At 43.3% G+C, this 25,136-nt stretch overlaps 1 protein-coding gene across 1 annotated transcript in view; it reads left to right on the top strand.

Annotated features, from left to right (window-relative positions):
- si:ch211-186j3.6 (neural-cadherin) overlaps positions 1 to 25,136 on the top strand; it is a 593,489-nt gene that overhangs the window by 109,218 nt on the left and 459,135 nt on the right. Inside the window, exon 3 of the mRNA XM_068311636.1 lies at positions 9,368 to 9,593. Within this exon, the coding sequence (XP_068167737.1) occupies positions 9,368 to 9,593 (226 nt within the window). The remainder of the gene's footprint in view (positions 1 to 9,367; positions 9,594 to 25,136) is intronic.

Genomic DNA, 25,136 nt, shown 5'->3' on the forward strand with positions numbered 1-25,136 from the left:
TTTATACCCTAAAGGTGTGACTAGGGGGAGGTATTAACCTCGGCCCATCTGCTTTCAACCAGTTCTTTGTGGGCTCTCAGTTGGTATGTCATGACCTCCAGACGTTACCAAAAATATCAAGTCGACAGTTTCACAAAACTATTTGATGACATAATATAATTAGTCATGCGAACTCTGTGAGGATCTGCTGCAGACATTCTTTGGATGACCCTGTGCAGAAACATACATTCTAATTTCAGGTACAGTGTATGAAATGATCTGGCTAGCTGCTTCTGTCAGTGTCTAACTTCTTCAAGGATACCCACAGTCATGCAAGCATTTCCAAATATGGTCTAACAGGAATTATTTTCATGCAGCGTCTTCATGACCTCGAGGCATCCTGGGGCCACCTTCACAAGAGCTGAATAATATGACACACACAACAATCCAGATCTTTGGTTCACTTAGATGATATTGTTTTACTATATTATTTTATTGTATTAAAAACTTTCCACCACACTCATCAATCTGGAAAGGTTGCGAGGGGATGAAATTCCAGATAAAGGATTATTTAGAATGAAGAAAGCTGCAAAGTTGGAGTCCATGATTCTACATGTCGTGTGGGGTTGCCCCCCGCCTGTGACGAGACTCTGCTATTAGTAAATGTTGTTGTGGAGTCAAGCTCTTCAGAATATATGCCCCGAAACATACTGGTTGACTCCTTTGTGGGGAGATGGTTGGGTTCGTGTAAGGTAATCAATCCAACTAGGTCTGAAATTACATTGAGGAAAAGTGATAGAGCGGCTGATGTTTCCCCATGCATTATTTTGGAGGATTTTGAGGATGGTGGTGAGCTGGCAGTTCAGTAGTGTGTGGGAAAAGTTGGCACTAGCAGTGGATGTAAAAGTTTCACAAAGAAGGGCTCTGAGTAATCGTGTGATGAGCAGAAATTCTAGGCTAAAGGATTTGGGACTTCAGGATTTGGCAGTGGACCGTGAGACAACTCCAATCTGGAAAGAAAAACTAACTGACTTGACCGTAAAGTACGAGAGTGTGTTTTCCAGACATAGTTTGGATTGTGGCGAGGCTAATGGCTTTTGTCATCGCATTTGGTTTACTGATGAACAATCTTTTCGCTTGCCATACTATCTACTCTCACCTGCTCACAATGAAAAGTTGAGATATTGGACAAAATGGAAGAACGGGATATAATCAGAAAGCCAAGTAGTGAGAGTGCTCCTCCTATGGTTTTGTATTGGAAGAAAAATGGTGCACAGATTTTCACTGGCTAAATGCACGGACTATTAAGGACGCACACTCTGCCCCACCAAGTTGATTTTCTGGCAGCACTGGGAGCAAATGCCTTCTTCTGCACAATGGATTTGACATCTGGCTATTACAATGTGCCGCTCCATGAAGATGACTGCTTTCTTATCACCACTTGGACTGCATGGGTACAAACCAGGGCCTTGAACCAGAATTTTTTGCCAATCGGTTCATTCCGAACAGAAACGGAATCACAATGTGTCCGGTTTTGCGTTCCACCCATAAACTGACGTTCCCAAACCGGTTAGAACAAAAAAATAAAGTTCCTGAACCGGTTAATAACGTTCCTTGTAAATATAAATATGTAGGTGCCATATTTTGCGCACCTTAAAAGCCTTAAAATTTCTCAAAAATCAATGCTGCGCCTTTTAACATTAAGCTTCTTATGTGTACACTGAGTTCCATAATCTGTAAAAATGTTTTTGTGTGATTTTAGTCAGCAATCCGCCAGATCGGCCATTTTCCACAGACATAAGACATACAGTATTACGGCACTACGTATGCCGCCAGCGATAGACCAATTAGAGAACATGACGCGAGGCTACATCCGGCACACCTCCGGTAGGTACCCGATATGCAGTACAGTGTATGCCGGTACTGTACCGCAGGTATGCTGTCAACCACATATGTTTGGCTAAAGACCCCCGGCAATGGTGTCATCAAAGAGACACGCTTACAACGCGAAATGTAAACTCCAGGCTATCAGTTTCAGTTGTTCCGGTACACGTAAAGAGACTGGGTGGCTTTCTTCATGCTTCGCCATCTCTCTTGATCTGTGACTCCATGTGCGCCCGTACCACCGCTTCTGTAAAAAACCATGTCAAGCGGCTGAATTCAGAGCTTTTCGTTCCATGAACTGGTTCAAAGCCCTGGTACAAACACATGCCTCAGGGTCTCTACAGTAGCCCAGCCACTTTTATGAAGATGATACTTATCAGTTTTGGTGACTAGAACTTCCTGTCCATGCTTGGTTATCTGGTGACGTGTTAGTCTTTAGCAGGATAGAACAGGTTGTCTGGAGAGGCCTTAAATGGTTTTCAAGCACCTGCACAAACACAATCTGAAGGTCTCTTCCACGAAATACAAATTTCTTAATGGATAATACTGAAGTTTTTGGGACATATACAGTAGTCTCCGAGGAAGGTATAGCCACTGATCCTGATAAGGTGCAGGCTATTGTCAGGTTGTCTGAACTTTTCCAGTGGCATACAGCCACGCAGGGCTCCTGGCAAAAAGTGCAAGTCAATTGCTTGCAAGTTAATCTCTGCTGATTGTTCCTCTGAGTGTAAAAAAGCTTTTGAAGATTTGAAGTGTGCTTTAGTTGATCGACTTTTGCAGACTCATCTGGATTTTAGGAAGAGACGAGCGGCTGATGCATCCACCAGTGGATTGAGGGTTATGCTTTCACAGATTCATGATGAGCATGGGATTGCCATGCCTATCACATTTGCCCATAAATTGCTGAATTATGCTCAGTCCAAGTCTACAGCTCACAGGCTTGAGTTTCTCACCATGAAATGGGCGATCCAGGACAAGTTTAGTCAGTGGTTGCAGGGACACAAATTCACCGTGTGGATGGATAATGACCCCTCTTAAATACTGTACATCCTGATTAAACCTAAACTGGATTCGTGCGAGCATAGATAGGTGTCTAAGCTAGCTCCTTTTTGATATTGGCATGCAGTATATTGCTGGGCCCAAGAACATGGCTGCTGATACTCCGAGTTGGGAACCGTTTGTCAAGTGTAGGGGTGATGCACAGATTAACTAGAACCCAATATGATGTCTCGGTGGAGGAAGCAAAATGCATATCTGTGCCCCATATACACGATGCATTTCACGCCTCCTGTGATCGACCAGGGCTGGGAGAGCAGTCTCCACCTTTTTTGGGTTCTTCCGAGTCAGTGGGGGTGAGTCTGGATCTATGGTTAAGATATCACAGGACTAAGTTTATGATGTGTTGGATGTGCATCATCATTGGGAAGATGGTGTTTTGTTGTGGGCTGTTCCCATGTTCAGCAGCTACAGCAAGTGGTATCAGTGGGCCAGAGTCGGTTTTGAACTATAAGATGCAGTCTCAAGATCTTGTTTTGAGCAGAGTGCATTTCTCTCTACAAAGAGGTAACTGTCCATTCCACAGGGGTAGAAATCATGAATCTGAGGAGACTAACAGAATGCTGAAGCAGTGGGAAAAACAACTCGTTTGGGTGTTCACTATCCTATTTCTAAGTGTGGTGGGGGTGTGGTAATTTGTAAATAGCAGAAAAAACACCAGATGAATATGTGAGTTAAGAATTTATTTGAAAGAATGTAGATGTAAGATCTGACAATGCCCCCTGGAGCTTACGGCCCCATGAAATATAAAGTGTAGTTTCGCTCCTGTTAAGAAAAGACAGACGTGAGTTAATGGCAATAATTTTATTCCTTCACAAAATTATAACAAAAATAGATAAAATAACTACTGCTTATTGCTAAAAAGTTTTAAAGACTAAACTACCAAAATGGATCAGCTGGGAGTGTCCGCAGAGGGCAGCATACAAGGGAGAGTGCCCAAGTGTGCAACCTCTTACCTTATCCAAAGCTGATTAAATCAATCCACTGGACTTTAAGTTTCTTGAAAACGTTTCGCCACTCATCCAAGAGGTTTCATCAGAACTGACTGAGAAACAACACAGCCACCAACCACGACTGCCTAGCCCATCCAGCCAATAGCTCCCAGCTGTCAAAAAAAAAAAGAACAAGTTCAAACCAAACAAAAAAAGCATAATCAATTTAAACTACATTAAAACACTAAAGACAAAACCAGGAAAATAAACAGAGACAAAAAAGCAGAAGGCAGACCTACAGAAAACAAAGTATCAGAATTTTCTACCTTCTGCTTTGGTATAAACTTTCCTGACACCCTGCTTACCACCCAAGGAGCCCTGAAGGACAGCAAGAAGCAAAGAGAGGAATGAGAAGGTCAGCGGATGTCTTATATAGCTACTCCTAAATAAAGGGGAGGAGTCATTTTGAGCACCCATATCTGGTGGAGTGAGTGCTCACCACTACTCAAGCATCCTGTGAACAAGAAGAAAGTTTTCCACTATGTTGTCCCAGGACAATGCTCAGAAATCTGATCATGCCTGTTAACTTTTTGAACCTACCGTCATGCAATGAGTCTGATCAAGGGGATGGGATCCTGTTTCCAGTGTTTGACAGAACCAAGATGCAAGAAGGTAAACAGTGGGGCGGCAGTGGCTCACGGGGGCAGAATTGGCTCAGTGGTAGAGCGGGTCGTCCAATGTTCTTAAGATCGGTGGTTCGAATTTCGCTCCCGCCCAAAAACACACCCAAAGTGTGATCTGACAGTGGGAGGTGTCAGCTCACCTCTGGAGCACTCGAGCAAGACGCCATCCCCTTTTCAAGTTGCTCATTTGGGGCGCTCCACAAAGGGGCTGCCCGCCACTCTGCCTCCCCCTTCATGCCTACAGGCCCCCCTGTGTGTATGTACTACAGGTGCCTGTGCAAACTAACATGTATGCATGCCTTTGAATAATTCACTAACTGAATTGTAATTGTAATTTCTCTTCGGGGATAAGATTAGTATATAAAATAAAATAAATAATAATACATTTTTAAAAAAATGTAGCTGTAGTATGCTGTTGTGATGCATGATGAAAAAGGATAACCTGTATTTAGACTTTTTCGGTGGGGGAAGTATATGCTTTTGTTTTATAGAGTGGAAAGTAGCACTTCCGCTTAGGGTTCCTTAGAGGTGCAGGTGTAACATCTTGTGGAATTTTTTATGTTGTGCATGGACTCAAACCGACTCCACAACGGATGGTTCAGTTATTCAGTTGGTTGCTACATCAACCTCGTCAGTTTACGCTTGCGTAATTGCTATTGATGAGTCATTTGGGAAACCCAAAGTTTGCATGAAAATAATTGAATGCTCAAAAATGCCAAAATTAGAAGGCATCCTTGATTTCCACAACAAGAAAATACTCAACGCAGAATAAGTACCACTATACTGGCACCAGTCCACAAAGTCCTACGTCAGATCTCTGTCCTCCCTGTTGTTTTTGTCTGATGAGGTTGACAATCGTAGAGTCATCAGAGAACTTCTGCAGGTGAGAAGTGGGAGAGTTGTAGGAGAAGTCCGAAATGTAGAGGGTGAAGAGGAACGGAGCCAGGACCGTTCTCTGCAGGGCTTGTGTGCTGCAGACAACCATTTTTGACATGGTCATGGGTCCTCACAAATTCCAACATCCAGTTCGTGCCTACAGGCCACTTGTATATGTGTGTGTGCATTACGGACCTTGCTATGGCCCCTGCTGTGAACTCATTGGTTAACCCTCTGTTCATATGTGAAATATGTAAAATGCAGTGAGTCACCCCCAGGTTGTGAGTGGCTCCAGCTGAAAGGGACGTGGATCTTGACTTCCTGCTCCTGCAGATTTCCAGCCTGCTGAACGCACCGTAATGTGAATTGTAAATAATTTTTGTATTCTTATCCTATTCCTCACTCACTACTATTCTCTTCCGCCTTTCTATGCACCGACACAGCGTCAAGTTCCTCGACAGTAATTTTTACTGTACTTGGCAATAAAATCTTGTCTGATTCTGATTCTGGTGGACGGATGCTGGACGAGACCAATCAGTGGAATGCAGCCGGAGCCTCAGCTTTAAAAGCCCCACGAACATGGCAGTCGATGCTGCTACCTTTCTAGACACACTGCTTGCCACGTGCCTGTTGACTTTTGCGTGACGTCTTTGATTGTGTGTTAACAGAGGCACTTAGTTGTTCAGGATTTGTGTGACAATATGGGCCAGGGATAAGGTTTTAAAAACTGACAACGCTACAACTACAAGTAGGTCATTTCTGTTAGAAACACTAGGCTTAGGGGTGCTGACTCCCCCTTGTATTTAATCTTGTTTGTTTAAGTGAATTGACAGAGTAACTTTTCGGAGTTTGGGTTTGTCCACTTCGTTTCTATTTAATCTTAAGAAAGTATTAGCTCCCTTGTGAGTCTCTTTGTGTTAGATTTATTCTTTGTTTTGAGCAGCACCCATCGGTCCATCTTAGTTTGGTTTTTACACCTTGTTTTGTTTATTTTTCAATTAAATCACATTTTATTAATAAATAAGTTATCTTAAAACACTTCTTCTGGTTTTATGTTGTGTTCCTTAACCATCACGAGCCAAGGGACGTAACATAAATAAGGACTCTTCCGGGAATTGAACGTGGGACCTCTCGCGCTTTGTTGGTTAATTGACCTCTTGCAGCTTTTTGTTTAATTGACCTGTCGCAACTTTTGATTAAATGACCTTTTGCTCTACCTCTCGTACATCTGTATGGTAATTAAAAACTAATCCAGATTGTAAGTTATTAATTGATACTGTTGTTAATTGACCGGTGAAAAATGATAATCAGAGGCAGCTGTGTTGATTGGGATTGGATTGCACAAATTATGTTTGATCTAGATTCGTTCCTGGCTTCGCCTTCTTTGGAACAAATTGATAGTTGTAATAAGGATGATTTAGCAAAAATAGTGGACCACTTCAACATCGTGTATTCCAAACAGCTACTAAAACGGGAGTTTAGAGCCCTAATTGTTGGTAGGTTTGTGGAATTGGAGGCGATTGTGGCACCTGTGCATCTGGAGCCTGGTATGCTTAAAGGTGGCACCCTGAGTGAAGGGGAGGGTGACCACAAGCTGGTGAGTGTGTCTGATGCAGTGCTTGCAGCTGTGGGAAACGGAGGAGAGGAACGGCAGTATCCATAAACGCCTGTTACCTTGCCTCGCTTTGAGCCTCTCTCCCCAGCCAGCTCAGAGTCCAGAGATGATGCTTGGCCTAAAGTACGCGTTGCACATCTCCAAATTGAATCTGAGGAAAAGGTTAGGCAGTACCAGCTGGAAAATCGAAAGCTGGAAACGGAGGCTCTGCTAGCCAGAGCTACAGGCCAAGAAGGAGACTCACGCACCGCCTGTGTCCAATGATGCCTCAGGTATGTTTCCTGATTCCGCTAGTTTACCAACTACTTTCGATGTTAGTAAGCACATTGCTTTAGTGCCTACATTTTGCGACTCTGAAGTGGACTCCTAATTTAGCACATTTGAGGGCATTGCTTCTGCCCTGCAGTGGCCAGTCGACGTCTGGTCTCTTGTTGCTTTGCTGATTGGAGAGGTTACTCAACCTGCCCCTTTAGGACGCTTAACGCAAGTGTCAGTGTCATGTTTCTGTCATGACTTATATGTTTCTGTCATGACTCGTATGTCGTTTCTGTCATGACTCTATCCAGTTCTTCGCTGGTTGTAGTCCTGACCGATCATAACCTCCTTGTTTTCCTATCCTGCTTGTATAACCATAGCCAAAGGCTCATGTGGTGGGCTCTGAATGTGCAGGATTACAACCTTGGATCTGCCACAAAAAGGGGTCAGATAACATCATGGCAGACACATTGTCCATGTTTGGTATTTGATGGCAATACCTAGTGGTTTCATCGTAAGGGGAGGGGTGTTATGGCCTCTGCTGTGAACTCATTGGTTAACCCTCTGTTCATTTGTGAACTACATAAAATGCAGTGTGTCACCCCCAGATTGTGAGTGGCTACAGCGAAGAGGGGCGTGGATCTCAGCTTCCTGCTCCTGCAGATTTACGGCCTGCTGATTGGTGGACGGATGCTGGACGAGACCAATCAGTGGAATGCAGCCGGAGCCACAGCTTTAAAAGCCCCACGAACTTGGCAATCGAAGCAGCTACCTTTCTAGACACACTGCTTGCCACGTGCCTGTTAACTGAGGCACTTAGTTGTTCAGGATTTGTGTGACAAGATGGGCCAGGGATAAGGTTTTAAAAACTGACAACGCTACAACTACATGTAAGTTATTTCTATTACAAACACTAGGCTTAGGGGTGCTGACTCCCCCTTGTATTTAATCTTGTGTTAATGAATCGACAGAATAACTGTTCGGAGTTTGGGTTTGTCCACTTTGTTTCTATATAATCTTAAAGTATTGGCTCCTTTACGACTCTCTTAGTGTTAGATTTATTCCTTGTTTTGAGCAGCACCCGTCTTAGTTTGGTTTTTTACACCTTGTTTTGTTTACTTGTTGATTAAATCACATTGTACTAATAAATAACTTTTACATTAAAACATCTTCAATCTGGTTGTATGTTGGCTTGTGATGGTTAACCATCACAAGCCAAGGGACATAACAGACCTGCACACATTATATATGCATATGACTATATATGTATATAAACTAACAGTGTGATGTAGATTGTGGTAGTAATTTCCCTACAGGGATATGTATATATATATATATAATGTATATTTACATTGAAGTCTGTTTCTGATAGTTCTCAAAATGGGAGTCTTCATCAAACCAGAAAGCGCTGCTATTTTCTGTTGTAACGAAATCCATCTCCACTAATCACAATGTCCCATAATTGTTTTTCTTATTGTCTGCCAATGTAATGATTTTGTCTATTTTCAACACTTTGAAGCTACTGTCATTAAAAAAGAGGCTCTTTCAATTATCTCTGTTGGAGAGACCGATGATGAATGTTGGAAATAACATCAAAATGAAAAAAAAAAGTTTTGCCTAAAAATTAGTGAATCTAATTTCGAGACAAAACTTTTTTTCATTTTGAACATATTGTATGGTCTCCAAGATGGCACCTTGCTCAAGGGCGCCTCCGCAGTGCTCCGTAGGTGAGCTGACACCTCCCACTGTCAGCTCACACTCCGAAGTGTCTGGACTGGAATGGGAATCGAACCGACAATCCTGCAATCATTGGACGACCCGCTCTACCAACTGAGCTCCCTTGACTTGAACAGAACAGAATCAAGACTTGAACAGAATCAAGTCTGTTGTAAAATGTTCCCTCTTCCTGTGCATACCTTAAACTTCATTAATGCCGATTACTAAAATCTTACTTTGATTATTCCATTCCAAAAAATTTGTTTTATTGTCAAATACGACAGGTGTTTGTATTGTTATGGTAGAGTAACTCCTGGTATTACTGTAATCTTCCCATCGACATTCATGCTGCTTTTTATGTTTATGTACAGGTGGTGATGGCCGATTTGAAGTGGACAGGAAAAATGGCCAGCTTCGAACAACGGGACTTCCCCTGCAGCAGGACAGGGAGTACCTGCTGACAGTCGTGGCTGCTGATAGGCTTGGCAGCCGCAGCGCCCCTGCTGTTGTCTCTGTGGTGGCTGGACCACGGCCCCCACAGTTCACCAATGCTTCCTTTACTATTGCCATACCAGAGAACACACCTGAAAGACACCCGTGAGTTCACAAACACAAACACACACGTAAATTCCTTGGAATTAACTCCAAAATGCTTAATTTTTTTACACAGACATGATTGATTCGGATGAATTAATGAAAACTTCACTAATTTCAGATATGTGATGTGCACAAACGATGTCCTTAATATAGCAACGCTTGTGCTAAATGGATTGCCATATTATGGGATTGACACATTTCTACCTCAGCTTGCATGACATGCAGCCCATAAGTAAAATTATAAGTAACGAGTATGATCGGTACACACTTATGCACATACAAATGCATCCTTCCCGAGATTTTTGGTTTTGGTCTGATCCCATATTTCCAGTCTCTTATTACGGATTCTTATTCTTGTGGCTATTTCAGTCTGTTGTTTGTGTTGGATTCTTCTAAAATATAAGCACAGTGGTCTGTCAGCTAAAAGCCACTCAGACCACAGACATGTGGACCATTCTTCAGTGCAGTCTAATGTTGCACACTTGGACGTGTGCATCAGGCTGTCCATTTACTGATATTGCACAGCCTTCTTAAAGGGACAGTAAACTTAATTTTAAGTGACGTATATGTTAATCATCATTATAAAAAATAGAAGAAAAAATAAACCTGTCGTTCTTTAGCAAACCTTCTGGGAAGGTATCGCGCTAAAAATGCTATCGCGCTAGCCCGTCAATGGGCTACACAGGTGTTATAGGGCTTGAAATTAACTGTTTTTCTTGGTAGCACTGGTGCTCCCAAATTTAGAAGTTAGTAGTACCAGCAAAAACTTTAGGAGCACCTACCCAAAAGCAAGGCAGTGATGGAGCGATAGAAACCGCTCTGTCCAACTCCGTTCTGCGTGCCTCTCTCCCTCGCCCAGGAGAGCAGCCGCAGCTGCACTCTCATTGTATTCTGGCAGGACCGTAGGAGCGCGGTCTTGCTCAGACTGTTTCGCGCACATTCTCCAGCAGGTCCACACTCACGTGTCCGCATCAAACAAACTGTCGTGGTAGTGCATTCGAGGTTGCCTACATGTTTTCCCCACATCCACACAAAACTGTATGAGGGACGCTCACCTGAGGATGCTGCGTTGGTCCGCCTCCGGGTCAGGGGTCAAACCGAGGCAATACCTGGGTGTGGCTTAAATAGCGCATTGTGGTGCGTCAGGCCAGCCCGGTACCTGGACTGAACCATTTTGGTTATTATTGGATTGTTTTGTATTTTAAAACATCACAAAAAGATGTTTTATGTTGCCCCAAACTCCACCACACCTTTAGTGAACATTCGTTTGCATTTTTCTCGGTCATTTTGCCCTCAACTCGGACTTCAAGGGATAATTCTGCGCAAAAGCTCTGTGCTTTGTTTCATAGTGGCGATTCATGTTACCACTTTTAATTCATGCTACGTGTTCACACCATATGAGGTAAAATGGTTTTGAACTGCCTGACGGAGGAATAAACATAAATTTCATCCACTCATTGTTAACCAGCGGTATTCCTCGTTAACCTCCCTTCGTTTGGAGCTATGCTGTCTCCCTTCTTCTGTGCTTCGCTGTAGCGGTAAACTCACATCGGTAGCGGCAGTAGCGGCAGCAAGCTGTCTCACTTCCTGGTGCACTGACAGCGCAGGGTAGACAAACAATCTGATTGGCTGAACTGAGTGGAGCTCTTACGGGATTAACTGGAGGAGCAGGGCCTGCCGCCTGTAGCCACGAATTTCAAGTAAAAATGCACCAAGAAAATCTACTCTGAATTTATCATGGAGTGGTCACGTGTCCGGACAGCACGCGGGCTGGATCCAGACCGCGGTCCGCCATTTGGTGACCCCTGCTCTATAGAGAGAAAGAGCGAGAGAGAAGAGGAAAAAAAAGGCGCATCAGATTTTTTTCCCCAGTCACACCGGTGCTCCCAAATATATTTAATAGTCGCACTGATAAAAATTTGGGAGCATATGTGACCAAAATGGTCTCAATTTCGAGCCCTGCGTGTTATAGACTCCAACAATGCTAGAATAACCCGAAAAGAATGCTAGCTTGGAATCCATCCTCTTTGAAGTGAGCAAAATGAGTGTCACATTATTAACGGTCATTTGAGATATGTCAACAATCAAAAAGACCACTGCTGAATTGAAAACGATTGTAAACGCTATGCAAGAAAAACTGACTGAGGCAGAAAGTCAAATATGTGATATAGAGGACACTACACAATAACTGGTGACTGACTGCAAGCTACATAGCAAGCGCATAGATATTTTGTGGAACTGTGTGGAGGATTTAATAAAGAAGTCACCATAACAGTGCGAGACTGCTAGATCTAACTGAGGACACTTTCCAGGGACTAGACATGGATGCTGACAGTGACTTCAAAGAGAAAGAGCACACCACTCTCCCCTGGTTCTCCTGAATAACGATCAAGTGGCAATATACATCCATTCATTTTCTTCATCCGCTGTCGCGGGTCACAGGAGCCTATCCCAGCTGGCTTTGGTGTGAGGCGCGGGAAACTCTGGTGCTACGCCAGAGTGCCACGAGCCACACAGAGACACAGACAACCACGCACACACATACTCATACCTACAGTCAATTTGGGACCAGTGAATTTACCTGAAGTTCATGTTTTTGGAGGTGAGAGGAAGCCGGAGAACACGGAGGGAACACACGCAGACACAGGGAGACAAGCAGGCTCTGCACTGCGAGAAACAAAGTGCTCAAAGAGAACCATCTGTTTTCAAAGAGAAATTTATGTAAGAAAATGGGAGACAACAGTTCCCTTTCGCAAACATAGCTGAAAGGAAGAAAGCCTTCCCCACGACTAAATGACTGCTTCATTATAAGAAAGTGAAATTCAGGCTCGCTTTTCAGTGACACTTGGAGTTATATGAAGAGGAAGGAACAGAAAATTTGAGTATGATTAAAGGCTGTCAAATTTATCAAGCAACAATTTTCTGACATGAAGAGAAATACTGGATGGACAACTAAAGGAGGATGAATATCCGCACAATCTGGGCCACAAGGACGGTTTGAGAGAGGCATGGTTGAGCATCACATGGACTATATTGACTTTTTTTGTCTGTTGTGGCTGCAGCTCTGGTTATATAGTATGTTTCAGTCTGTCACCTCTCCCTCTCCCTGCTTACGCTTCCTCTGACTCAGTGTGCTTAGTTGCTCAGCTCTGATTGGTGCTTCGCTGGATTCCTGTCCACGTCCTTCCTGCTGAAGTCTGCTCAGATGATTGGTGCAGTTACCTGGGCTCCCGACCACACCTCACCTGCTGCAGCCTATTAGCTGGATTGGAGCATCAGTTTTCTGCATGGCCAATGCCAGGGATCCCGCCTGTTTAAAGCTTCCACTCCATATCAGTTTCAAGGCAGCTTGTCAATGTGTGGTAGCTTGCCTCTCAGTCAATTGTTCTGACAATTTAGAGACTGTTTGTACTAGTGATGTCCGAATGGCGCCTCATGGGACTTTGAAGCCTTTGGGACAATTGTGTTGAAAATTCAAAGTCCCATTCATTGGGAACATGAATAAAGAAGTCTTCTTTGGCAGCGTGCCTGTACTGAAGCATAACAACTATCAATGTGGTGGCAAGTAATGTATGGGTATGTCACACCTGAAATACAGTCATAAATACTTATACAAATCCAGGGGAAACAGATGCCCACATCAGTTTTGGAAGTAAGAACTTGATTGTGTAAAACCGGATAGACAGAATTAGGTTAGGGTGACATTGTTGCAAGGGTTGTTTTTGCCAGAAGAAAGATAAATGATTACTGAACAATGGATCTAAGTTTGGGTGCTTTCCTGGAAAACCAATGTTCCTGCTTCCCCAAGTAAAATACACACACACACACACATACACACACACACACACACACACACACATGAACGTGTACCTGAGGTATAAAAGAGTTATGGGATGAGTTCAGTGCTGTTTCCTGATCTGGTGTTATGTACTGATGTACTGAGAATCCAATTTAAGAATTCCCGTTTTGGCTGTCAACCATTCTTCTGCTCACCCGAGTCTTTATTTTAGTTATTGCTGAAGTATAGTACTTTCACTACATAATTGACGTCGCGAGCCTAAGATAGGCTGACAAGTCCAGAAGTGAGACTTTAAAGGAATACAGCTCCTTGGTGCTTTTACTTGGATTTTGAGTGAAAATCTAATGCCCTTACTATTTCCAGTGATGAAGTGGATGTACAGTGTGTACTGTAGCCAAGTGTCAGCAGTAACAGATAAAATGGTAATATTTGACTCAAAAAATTCAGAAAAGGTGCCGAGAGATTGTTAAGAGAAGTAAATGTACCTATCGTATCTCTGTAAGCCAGGAGATGGTCTGAGGTGAAGAGACCATAAGCTGATATAAAATAAATTATAGTAAAAGGCTGGTAAATATAGAGAAATTAAGTAAAAATATAAGTATAATTTAAGTATATATAAGGAAGTACAATATTTTCTGCACTATAAGGCACACCGGATTATAAGGTGCATATAATTATAATAATTTAAACAAGTTAAAAAATAGCGGCCGTAGCTGCGCTATCCATCCACTAGATGGAGCATTCATGACTAAGTACCTTACCTTTAATCAACTGTGAACAGCCCCTATTGTTATGTAAATAAGGTCATTCTGAGTGTCATTAAGGAAACCTGATCACTTGATCACTTTACCATCTTAGAAAGATGTCAATACGCATGAGTTTTTTCCTTAGCTGCTGAGATTTACTAATAAAAGTACTACAAAATACTGTAGTTCAAAATTATCTAAAAACATAGTCAAATTAGATCTTTTTTCTATAGTGCCAAACCCTAACATAAGTCATCTCATGGATCTTTCCAAATGGAGCTGGTCTAAAGAAGTTTCTCAAGCCTATTTACATAAAGCCAATAGAGTTATCCAAGTGCAAGCAGTGGAGAGGGAATAGAGTTGATTCAGCTGTCAGTGACGTGTGGTGAGGTTCCCGGAGGTGAGACACCGACGTAAAAGTCAGTTCTATGAGCCAGACAAAGTGATGTATTTGCCACTCTGTCTGGCAAAATATGCCATATTAAAAAACCTGACATTAAGAACTGGTTAAATCCATTACAAGTGGATCACTCAGTTTGAACAGGGCAGCTTATTTCCTGATCAGAAGTTCCAAGCAGATATTTAAACTCTGAAGCTCGTCTTTGTATATTAATTAAATTGATCGGTAGTCCAGTCGGAGGTGAGGTGCATCTATTTGCTGCTGCACGGTGTGTCCTAAACAGTCTTTTAACCATTTTTTTCATCTCAGGCTGCTAATTTACTGGCAAATGTGATGCTCTGTCTTACTCATAGAACTGACTTTAATGTCGGTGTCTTACTGCCGTGAATCTCACAGCACTTCGCTGCCAAACAGAATACACAAGTCCAAAATGCCTCCCTCCACATACACACACAATTATGGTTGTTTCAGGTATCAGCTACATTTGCAAATCAATTGCAGCACACCAGGCACCTTTGTCTAGCAGTGACTCAGCTCTTGAAATTTCAGAAAAGGCTGAAAGTTCAGCTTTGAGGGTCTTTCATTCACCTTTATGCCAGTTTCTCCGTGTGTTTATGCAGACTAATAGATTCCAGATTACACCACTGACACTCAACCAATTAAATTTAAAGTGGGTATTTTCCGGCACAACAGTGGTTGGGAAATACTGAGATAAGTTAGTCAGTCAAACTTTATTAATAGAATTGTTAAAAATTTGTGGCATGACTGCCGGACAGACTGCCGGCTTTTTTTCAGTGATCTTGTTTTTAATCAATATTAATCCATGTATAAGGCATATCGGATTAAAATGCGCTCTGCGGGTTTATGAGAAAATTATAGGCTTCTAGGTGTGCCTTATAGTATGGAAAATACTGTGATATAAAAGAAAATCTGGGAACTTTAATTTGTGAAATGAAACAGAAAAAGGCTGCATTCAAATATAACAATCACCTCATGCGCAGGAATCTAAATTGACTAATCTGAATACACAAAGCTTGGGATAAAACCAAGTTGTTGTTGTTGTCTTTTATGAGTGTGGAAAACTGTTTTCTTGCACGTAATAAGTGATACTGTGTAATTCAGTGTATGGTGTGCTGAGCTCATGTATGAATGTGTGAGTTGAAATACAAAAATGTCTGACTGGCTGTGTCTAACTGGGTGTACTGCTTATGTGCTGTAGACAGAAAAGTAGAAAATGTTTTGAAAGCAATTGCGAAGTTCAGATTTACGTTGTGTTGAGCTGTTAAGGCTGGTGTGAGTTGTCAGAGCAGAGGTTTGAAGGTTGGTAATGTGTAGTGAAGGAAAAAAGACAGAGTTGGTTTGTGTTGAGAGTTATGTACACGAGGAAAGTCAAGAGGGCACTGAGATTAAAACCAGAAAACAGACTGCAGGCGGAGGAGTCCAAGGACGCAGACACTGGATATTTCTTTAAATACAACAGGTTGCAAGTTTTACCCTCCTTTACAGCCCCTCCTTTTGAGCGAAGTAGCAGAAAAGAAAAAAGTTGTGAGTGCTTTTCTTTTTTCAAGCAAAAGATTAAAGAGCAACTCATAAGAATGAGTTATTTAAATTAACCACATTACAATCTAAAACAATTAATCTCACACCAATAGCTCTGGTGAGAAGAAAAAACCCTGACATTTTAAAGGACATTAACCAAATTTCAGACAAATGGGAGACACAAACCAAGGGTTTGGAATACCCGTGGCCAAAGCGAGGTAAGTTTGATGTGGCAGTTTGTGAGAGTATGGAGATCAGGATAAGATACTACAAGCTAAAAGACCAACAAGAACCAAGGCAGTCACAGACTGTAACATCCCATGATATGGCAAACACAATCCTGAAGTCTTTCTTCCCCTTAATTCTAAGACCAAGCTAGTGCTCTGATCTACTGTCATTGATCAAAGCACCGGCTTTGTTAGAAGACATGTTGCATCAGGTCGCTGAGCAACTGTGGTCTAAACATAATACAGATGTGGGGTTGGTGAAGGCAGCCAACCCAGTAAAGATAGATCTGATACCTAATGTGCAGCTGCCAAACAAACCAAAGTATCCGTCAAAACCAGTGTTTGCACACTGTGGAAGGGGTGAGGTGTTGAAAAAGACAAGACAGCAGGGCTATTGGCCACTATACATGCAAGCGATGCTTGAAGAAGAACTACACCAATGTGCGGTTTGTGCTGAAAACAATGTTCGGAAAAAGGGTGAAAACCCCGGTGGGACATATCCAGGTCCCGGAGGGACCGTTCAAACTTTTGTGTATGGACAATGTGGACATGATTAAATCTGTTCATGGCAAACAATATATGTTGGTGGTAATTTTTCGCTTCAGTCAATGGGTTGAGGCGACTCCATCTAAGACTCTCGGAGCGGACAGAGTCATTAAGTTCCTCACCAGAGGTAATACCACAGTTTGACATCCCATCAGAAATAAGCTCAGATAATAGCTTCGCTTTTGTTCAAAAAGCAGTGAAAGGAGTGTTGCAGTATCTGAAGATCAGAGACTAGGTAGTGTATACCATCCAGCCAGCCAGGGATAAATGGGGCCCTGAAAGCAAAGATCAGTAAGATCTTTGCAAGCACAAAGTTAAACTGGGTGGATGTGCTACCACTTGAATTAATGAGCTACCGCATGCAAAGTCACAGAAACATGCATCTTTTGCCTCACCAAATGTCCAAATTAATGGACAAAGCATGCCTGTCCCACTGGCAATAATGCAGCCACATAAAGGGCCCAGACTGGAACAATGCAAATGGAGCTGTCTGAATATATGACTAACTGCCTTCCATAGATTTATATAACTGGCCAAAAGACAGGTGGTGCCAGGTGACCAGGTGTGTCTGAAGTTCTTCAGGAGAAAGTGGCAGGAGGCAAGGAGAGTAGGGCCGTACATCATGGTGAGGGCAACCCAAACAGCGGTCCAAGTCGAGGGAAGTACCATTTGGTACCATCTGAGCCACTGCACCAAAGTCAAGCCAGATATAAGTGGCAGTATAAAACTGAAAAACAATGAGGAAGATGATGTGGTTGTTGGCGGGAGCAATGTGCAGCCTGATGTTGCAATTAACAGGCAACCTGGGGACACAGGAGACTGTTTCAAGGAGCCCGAGTCTGACTCTAAAGCAAGAAAGGAGGGGATATCTGCTGGAGTCACAGCTGCTCCATGGATCACTGCACAGCCATAATCAAGATAAGTATGATGCAACCACAAAGTTCCAAACTCACACAGTGTTGAAACCCATGCCAGCATTCTCAGCTAAGGTTCATGATGACACACAATCAGTAAACCAGGAGCAAGGTGACAGGAGAAATAACAGAGATCTTCACACTGTGTGGAAATGGATGGGAGCAGTGATTATTCCTGAAGAGATTCGAGAGAATGGGACAAAATTTGAAATAAATTTCATTTTATGTAAAATGAAATCAGGGGAGGAGCAGATAGGAGTGAATAACTATTTATGCCAAATTTTTTATTTGGCATAAATAGTTATCAGTCTCTCTGACTTTATCTCCAAAATCTCTAACATGTGCTGTCCCTCTGATGTACTCATTCCTGATCCTATCCTTCCTGGTCACTCCCAGAGAGAACCTCAGCATCTTCATCTCTGCTACTTCCAGCTCTGTCTCCTGTGTTTTCTTCAGTGACACTGTCTCTAGACCAAACAGCATCGCTGGTCTCACCACAGTTTTGTACACCTTTCCTTTCATTTTAGCTGAAACTCTTCTATCACACATCACACCTGACACTTTCCTCCACCCGTTCCATCCTGCCTGGACACGCTTCTTCACTTCTTTTCCACACTCTCCATTGCTCTGGACTGTTGAGCCTAAGTACTTAAAATCCTCCACCTTCTTGATCTATTCTCCCTGTAACCTCACTCTTCCACTTGGGTCCCTCTCATTCACACACATATACTCTGTCTTACTGCGGCTAACCTTCATTCCTCTCCTTTCAAGGACAAACCTCCACCTCTCTAGCTTCTCCTCCACCTGTTCCCTGCTCTCACTGCAGATCACAATATCATCTGCAAACATCATAGTCCATGGAGATTCCTGTCTAACCTCGTCTGTCAGCCTGTCCATTACCATAGTGAACAAGAAGGGGCTCAGAGCTGATCCGTGATGCAGTCCCACCTCCACCTTGAACTCCTCTGTCACACCTACAGCAGACCTCACCACTGTCTTACAGCCCTCATACATGTCCCGCACTGCTCTAACATACTTCTCTGCCACTCCAGACTTCCTCATACAATACCACAATTCCTCTCTGGGCACCCTGTCATAAGCTTTCTCCAGATCTACAAAAACACAATGCAGCTCCCTCTGGCCTTCTCTGTACTTCTCTATCAACATCCTCAAAGCAAATACTGCATCTGTAGTACTCTTTTTTCGCATGAAACCATACTGCTGCTCACAAATGTTCACTTCTGCCCTTAGTCTAGCTTCCACTACTCTCTCCCATAACTTCATTGTATGGCTCATCAGCTTTATTCCTCTGTAGTTGCCACAACTCTGCACATCTCCCTTGTTCTTAAAAATGGGCCCCAGCACACTTCTCCTCCATTCCTCAGGCATCTTCTCACTATCTAAGATCCTATTGAACAACCCAGTCAGAAACTCTACTGCCACCTCTCCCAGACACTTCCATACCTCTACAGGTATATCATCAGGGCCGACTGCCTTTCCACTCTTCATCCTCTTCAATGCCCTCCTCACTTCATCCTGACTAATATTTGCTACATCCTGGTCCACAACAGTCACCTCTTCTAGTCTTTGTTCTCTCTCATTTTCCACGTTCATCAACTCTTCAAAGTACTCTTTCCATCTTCCCATCACACTACTGGCACCTTACTGGCCAACCTAGCATACAAGTCATCATAAGCTTCTTGTTTGGCCTTTGCTACCTCTACCTTCACCTTACGCTGCATCTCCCTGTACTCCTGTCTACTCTCTTCAGTCCTCTCAGTGTCCCACTTCTTCTTAGCTAACCTCTTTCTCTGTATACACTCCTGTACCTCCTCATTCCACCACCAAGTTTCCTTATCTACTTTCCTTCCAGATGACACACCAAATACTCTCCTACCTGTCTCCCTGATCACATTAGCCGTAGTTGTCCAGTCATCTGGAAGCACCTCCTGACCACCCAGAGCATGTCTTAACTCCCTCCTGAAAGTCATGCAACACTCTTCCTTTTTCAGCTTCTACCATTTTGTCTTCTGCTCTGCCTTTGCCCTCTTGATCTTCCTCACCACCAGAGTCATCCTACACACCACCATCCTATGCTGTTTGGCTACACTCTCACCTACCACTACTTTGCAGTCACTGATCTCTTTCAGGTTACACCGTCTACACAAGATGTAGTCTACCTGTGTGCTCCTACCGCCACTCTTATAGGTCACTCTATGTTCCTGCCTCTTCTGGAAGAAAGTATTCACTACAGCCATTTCCATCCTTTTTGCAGTCAACTACCATCTGTCCTTCTGGTTCCTCTCCTGGATACCAAACTTGCCCATCACATCCTCATCACCTCTGTTTCCTGCACCAACATGTCCTTTGAAGTCTGCTCCAATGACAACTCTTTCACTTCTAGGCATGCTCTGCATCACTTCATCAAAGCCCGACCAGAATTTCTCCTTCTCCTCCAGCTCACGTCCTACCTGTGGAGCATACCCGCTAACAACATTGAACATCACACCTTCTATTTCTAGCTTCAGACTCATCCCTCTATCCGACACTCTTTTTACCTCCAGGACATTCCTAACAAACTCCTCCTTCAAGATAACTCCTACTCCATTTCTCTCCCCATCTATACCATGATAGAACAACTTGAACCCTGCTCCTAAACTTCTAGCCTTGCTACCTTTCCACCTGGTCTCCTGTACACACAGTATGTCTACCTTCCTCCTCTGCATCATGTCAACCAACTCTCTACCTTTTCCTGTCATAGTTCCAACATTCCACATCCCTACTCTCAGTCCTATACTCTTGGTGTTCCTCTTCTCTTTCTTCGAGCGAACGCACTTTCCTCCTCTCCTTCTTCGACCAACAGTAATCCAATTTCCACCGGCGCCCTGTAGGTCAACAGCGCCGATGGCGGTCGTTGTTAACCCGGGCTCGACCGATCTGGTATGGAAGTCATAGGTTTGATTCGCATCTTTGATTTGGCAAAAGTTTTACGCCGGATGCCCTTCCTGATGCAACCCTCTGTATTTATCCGGGCTTGGGACCGGCACAATAAGACACTGGCTTGTGTCCTCTTGCGGCTACATTGTGACACCATGAGACTTTCAAGTAAGTTTATTCAAAAATATAGGTGGGGATATGTTTGTGTGCATGAATTACATATGAGAATTTGGGCCACTGGAAATAAAACAAGGTCTATTTTGTTAAATAAAAGTCGGAATTTGGAGACGTCATCACAGCAGCACCACCGGCTTCATTCTCATGTCTGTCTCGGTAATGCTTTATCATGGACAATGTGTTGTTAATGAATGCTAAGTGATGGGAAAAAAGCAAATACCTCACCTGTAAATTAAAAATGACATATGTGTGGTTTATGCTTTTCTATTGTTTGAGCAACAGAGCTTGAAAAATAAGTTTCTTATCTAAATGTTCCCAGACATGAGATCTCTTTCTGGTTTGTTCCATGGGAAAGAAATTGGAAAGCTAACCGTCAGCTAAATCTAATTAATCCAGAAGGCATTGACACGATAAGCAGCTCACTGCACTGTTTTATACATTTGAACACATATTTAATTAATTTAATTTAATACACTGTTATTATCCCCGAAGGGAAATTAAGAAAGCACACTCTAGTTACTAGTTCAAACGCATGCATACATGTATTAGTGAGTACAGGCCCCTGTAGCACACACACACATACACAAGAGGGCCTGTAGGCATGCAAGGGAGTTGAGTGGCAGGCAAGTCCTTCTTCGTGCAATTCATGCAATTTGTAAAGGGGACGGCACCTTGCTCAAGGTGCCTTGGCAGTGTTCCGGAGGTGAGCTGACACCTCCCACTGTCAGCTCACCTCCGGGTATCTTTTTGGGCGGAACGGGAATCGAACCGCCGATCTTGAATCATAGGACGAACCGCTCTACCGCCCGCTCTACCACTGAGCCACTGCCACCCCTAAATATGGGACCCCTAAATATGGGACCAAATATGGGACCAGCCGGTGTTATGCATCCCCGCCCACTGATCCGAAGAACTAAACTCATTCACCTGGTGAATGAAGCACCTAGGTGTTTCGAAGAACTTGAGTGTTTCATACGTCATCAGCATGGTTTTTCCATGTTTGAAACAGGCTTCAAAGCGGTGGTTGAGACAAAAAACCCATTCCGAGTCTGGGGCGTGTATCAGACCGCTGAGTCAAAGTGGACATCACTAGTAACGCCTCATCATTGACGATGCGTTGTTACTGTATGCCAGGTGCTGGGAACAGCACAAGCAGTTCACCTGCGAATTGTTAATCACATGTGTGTGGTTTATTATTTTTTTATTGTGTGAGCAACAGAGCTTGAAAATAAGTTTCTTAGAAATTAAAATTTACTTTGTTCAGCAGCACTAGTTCAAAATGTTCCCAGACTTGAGATCTCTTTCTGGTTGGTTTTATTGAAAAGCAATTAGAAAGTAAACCGTCAGCAATCCAAACGCTAATCTAATCAATCTAGAAGTAGTGACACGATAGGCAGCGCACCGCACTGTTTCATCCATTTTAGGACCGGCTGTTGTTTCAAATCCCCACCCACTGATCCAAACCACTAAACTGGTTCCCCTGGTGAATGAAGTGCTTAGTGTATCGAATGCGAATGAAACATTTGGTGGTTCAAATGTCATCAGTCATGTGGTTTTTGCATGTTTGAAACAGGCTTTGAAGCAGTGGTTCAGAGAAAATACCCTACCAAGTCTGGGGCGTATATCTGAGTGCCGTGTCAAAGCAGACATCACTAGTTTGTACAATTTTTTGTGTGTTTCTTTGATGTTTGCTACAGCTTTTTGTTTCATTAGGTGCATGGGTGTTGTTTGTATTCAAGTTAGACTGTTGATGATAGTTTTTTTGTCTCTATTGTTGTTTTTGATTTAACTGTGGGCATTTAAGTTTATATTGAAACATTTATTCTGACACTTTGAGCTTTTTAGCACCGACTACCTCTCTCTTAGTTTTGTTTGCTGTCCTTATTAACTTCTGTTTAACAAATCCAAAATTTGTAGTGTTCAATAAATCACTTTACCTGCTGAATAAGTGTGTTTTGAGGGCAGATTTAAAGACAATGAATGAGTCCAGGTTTCTGAGCCACAGTGGAAGGGAGTTCCAGAGCCGGGGAGCAGACGGCTGAAAGCGCTGCTCTTGTGGTGAGAGTGTTTTGTCCAGCAAAATACCAAAATAAAAACCAAAGTACAACGACGATGATGTTACAGCCAAAACGGGAAATCTTTTATTGATACTCAGATCATCAGTACAGACCAATCGGGAACAGCCCCTGGATGCATGTCTCCTGACCCTTTTAAAGTCACAGTCCTTCATTTGTGTGTATGTGAGCTTTGTACGTGTCCTATTCATGAGAAAACAGGAAACCAATTGTTCCCGGCAACTGTCCAAACCTAGGTAACCTCCCCATGTCAGGTTGACCTGCTTCCTGTCTTCCTGTTTTCTGGACAATCTAGTTATTCGCTGCCAAACTTGAAAATGTGTTTCCTCTGATTTGAAATGCGACCTATGCATGCATTATTTCGCTTCCACACTCTCCATGGTGGTAAACAGACAGAACATTCAGGTGGATGGAGGCAAAACATCTGGATCGCTTTCTATGAATGTATACTTATTTCACTAATCCCTACATAAGGCAAATGAAATGTGCTGAGTTCACAAAAAAAAAAAATGCAGCCTTTGCCTAAAAAAAGTCAATTTAAACTAAGTGAGCAAATTTAATTTGGTCATTGTAAGTGGGTATGGAAAGTACTTCACTAATTTAAGTCCCCGGTGCTCTAATTCAGGTAACTGAGTTATTTTAAATTTGCATATTTTTTTAGTTAATTCAGACTCCCAAAGCAGTCTCACCCATCTTCACCAAGATATTCAACCTCTCCCTGACCCAAGCTGTCATCCCACCCTGTCTAAAATCCGCAACAATTATCCTGGTACCCAAAAAGACTCCAGCCACCACACTAAACGACTATTGCCCTGTAGCCCTCACCCTGGTAATCAAAAAGTGCTTGGAGAAATTAGTACTCCAGCACATCAAGGACTTTCTCCCGTCTGGATTCGACAAACACCAGTTTTTTTACCGGGCTAACAGATCCACTGAGGACGCCATCGCCAAAGCCTTCCATTCAGCGCTGTCGCACCTGGAGCAGCAGCAGAGCTATGTTCGCATGCTGTTCGCGGATTATAGTTCTGCATTTAACACTATAATCCCGGACATTCTCAACAATAAACTCTTCACCCTCGGTCTCCCCCCTCTCACATGTGCCTGGATAAAGGATTTCCTCATAAACCGACCCAAGACTGTGAGACCTCTCCACCACATGAGCACTGAGCACCGGCTCCCCACAGGGCTGTGTGCTGAGCCCCCTCTTGTACTGTCTCTACACCCACGACTGCCGCCCGAAGCATGACAGCAACTTGATAGTCAAGTTTGCTGACGATACCACAGTGGTCGGTCTCATCTCCGGAGGCGACGAGACAGCCTACAGAGAGGAGGTCCGGAAGTTGGTAGCCTGGTGTTCAGAACATAACCTGGCTCTGAACACCAGCAAAACAAAATAACTCATCATCGACTTCAGGAGGCTCAGCATTGACCCAACCCCACTCTACATCAATGCTGAGTGTATGGAGAGGATCCAAATCTTCCGCTTCCTTGGTTCCTCATCTCCTTCGATGTCTCCTGGTCGGACAACACCAATGCCATCATCAAGGAGGTACAGCAGCAGCTTCACCTCCTGAGGATTCTAAAAAAATACAACCTGAACCCCTCCCTGCTGTTGGCCTTCTACAGTGCATCAGTCCAAAGCCTGCTGACCTACTGCATCGCAGTATGGTATGGCAGCTGCAGCATGGCGGACAGGAAGAGGCTCCAGAGAGTCGTGAAGGTGGCTGAGAAGATCATTGGCTGCTCTCTGCCCTTTCTGTCAGAGATCTACTCCTCCCGCTGCCTCAGCAGAGCGGTGAACATTGTAAAGGACAAATCCGACCCCGGTTCAGGCCTGTTTGACCTTCCGCCCTCAGGCAGACGATACAGGTCCATCAAATCAAGGACTAACAGGTTCCACAACAGCTTCTTCCTGAAAGCCATCACACATCTAAACTCAAACACCCTCTAATGCCCCCCCCCCAACACACACACACACACACACACACACACACACATACACACATATTTTGAAATTCCTCAATTGGGCACATGCAATACGTCGTGCTGGGCATGGCACTTCTTGTGAATTTGATATATACACCTGTAAACAATCAGAAGCGTAACGACTGTATATACTTGAATTTGTATTTATTCTTACTCTTTTCTACTGTAAATTATTGCACTGCAAGGAATTGCCCAAA

This window comes from Antennarius striatus, chromosome 1, assembly GCF_040054535.1.
Source record: "Antennarius striatus isolate MH-2024 chromosome 1, ASM4005453v1, whole genome shotgun sequence".
NCBI classification, from domain to species: Eukaryota; Metazoa; Chordata; class Actinopteri; order Lophiiformes; family Antennariidae; genus Antennarius; species Antennarius striatus.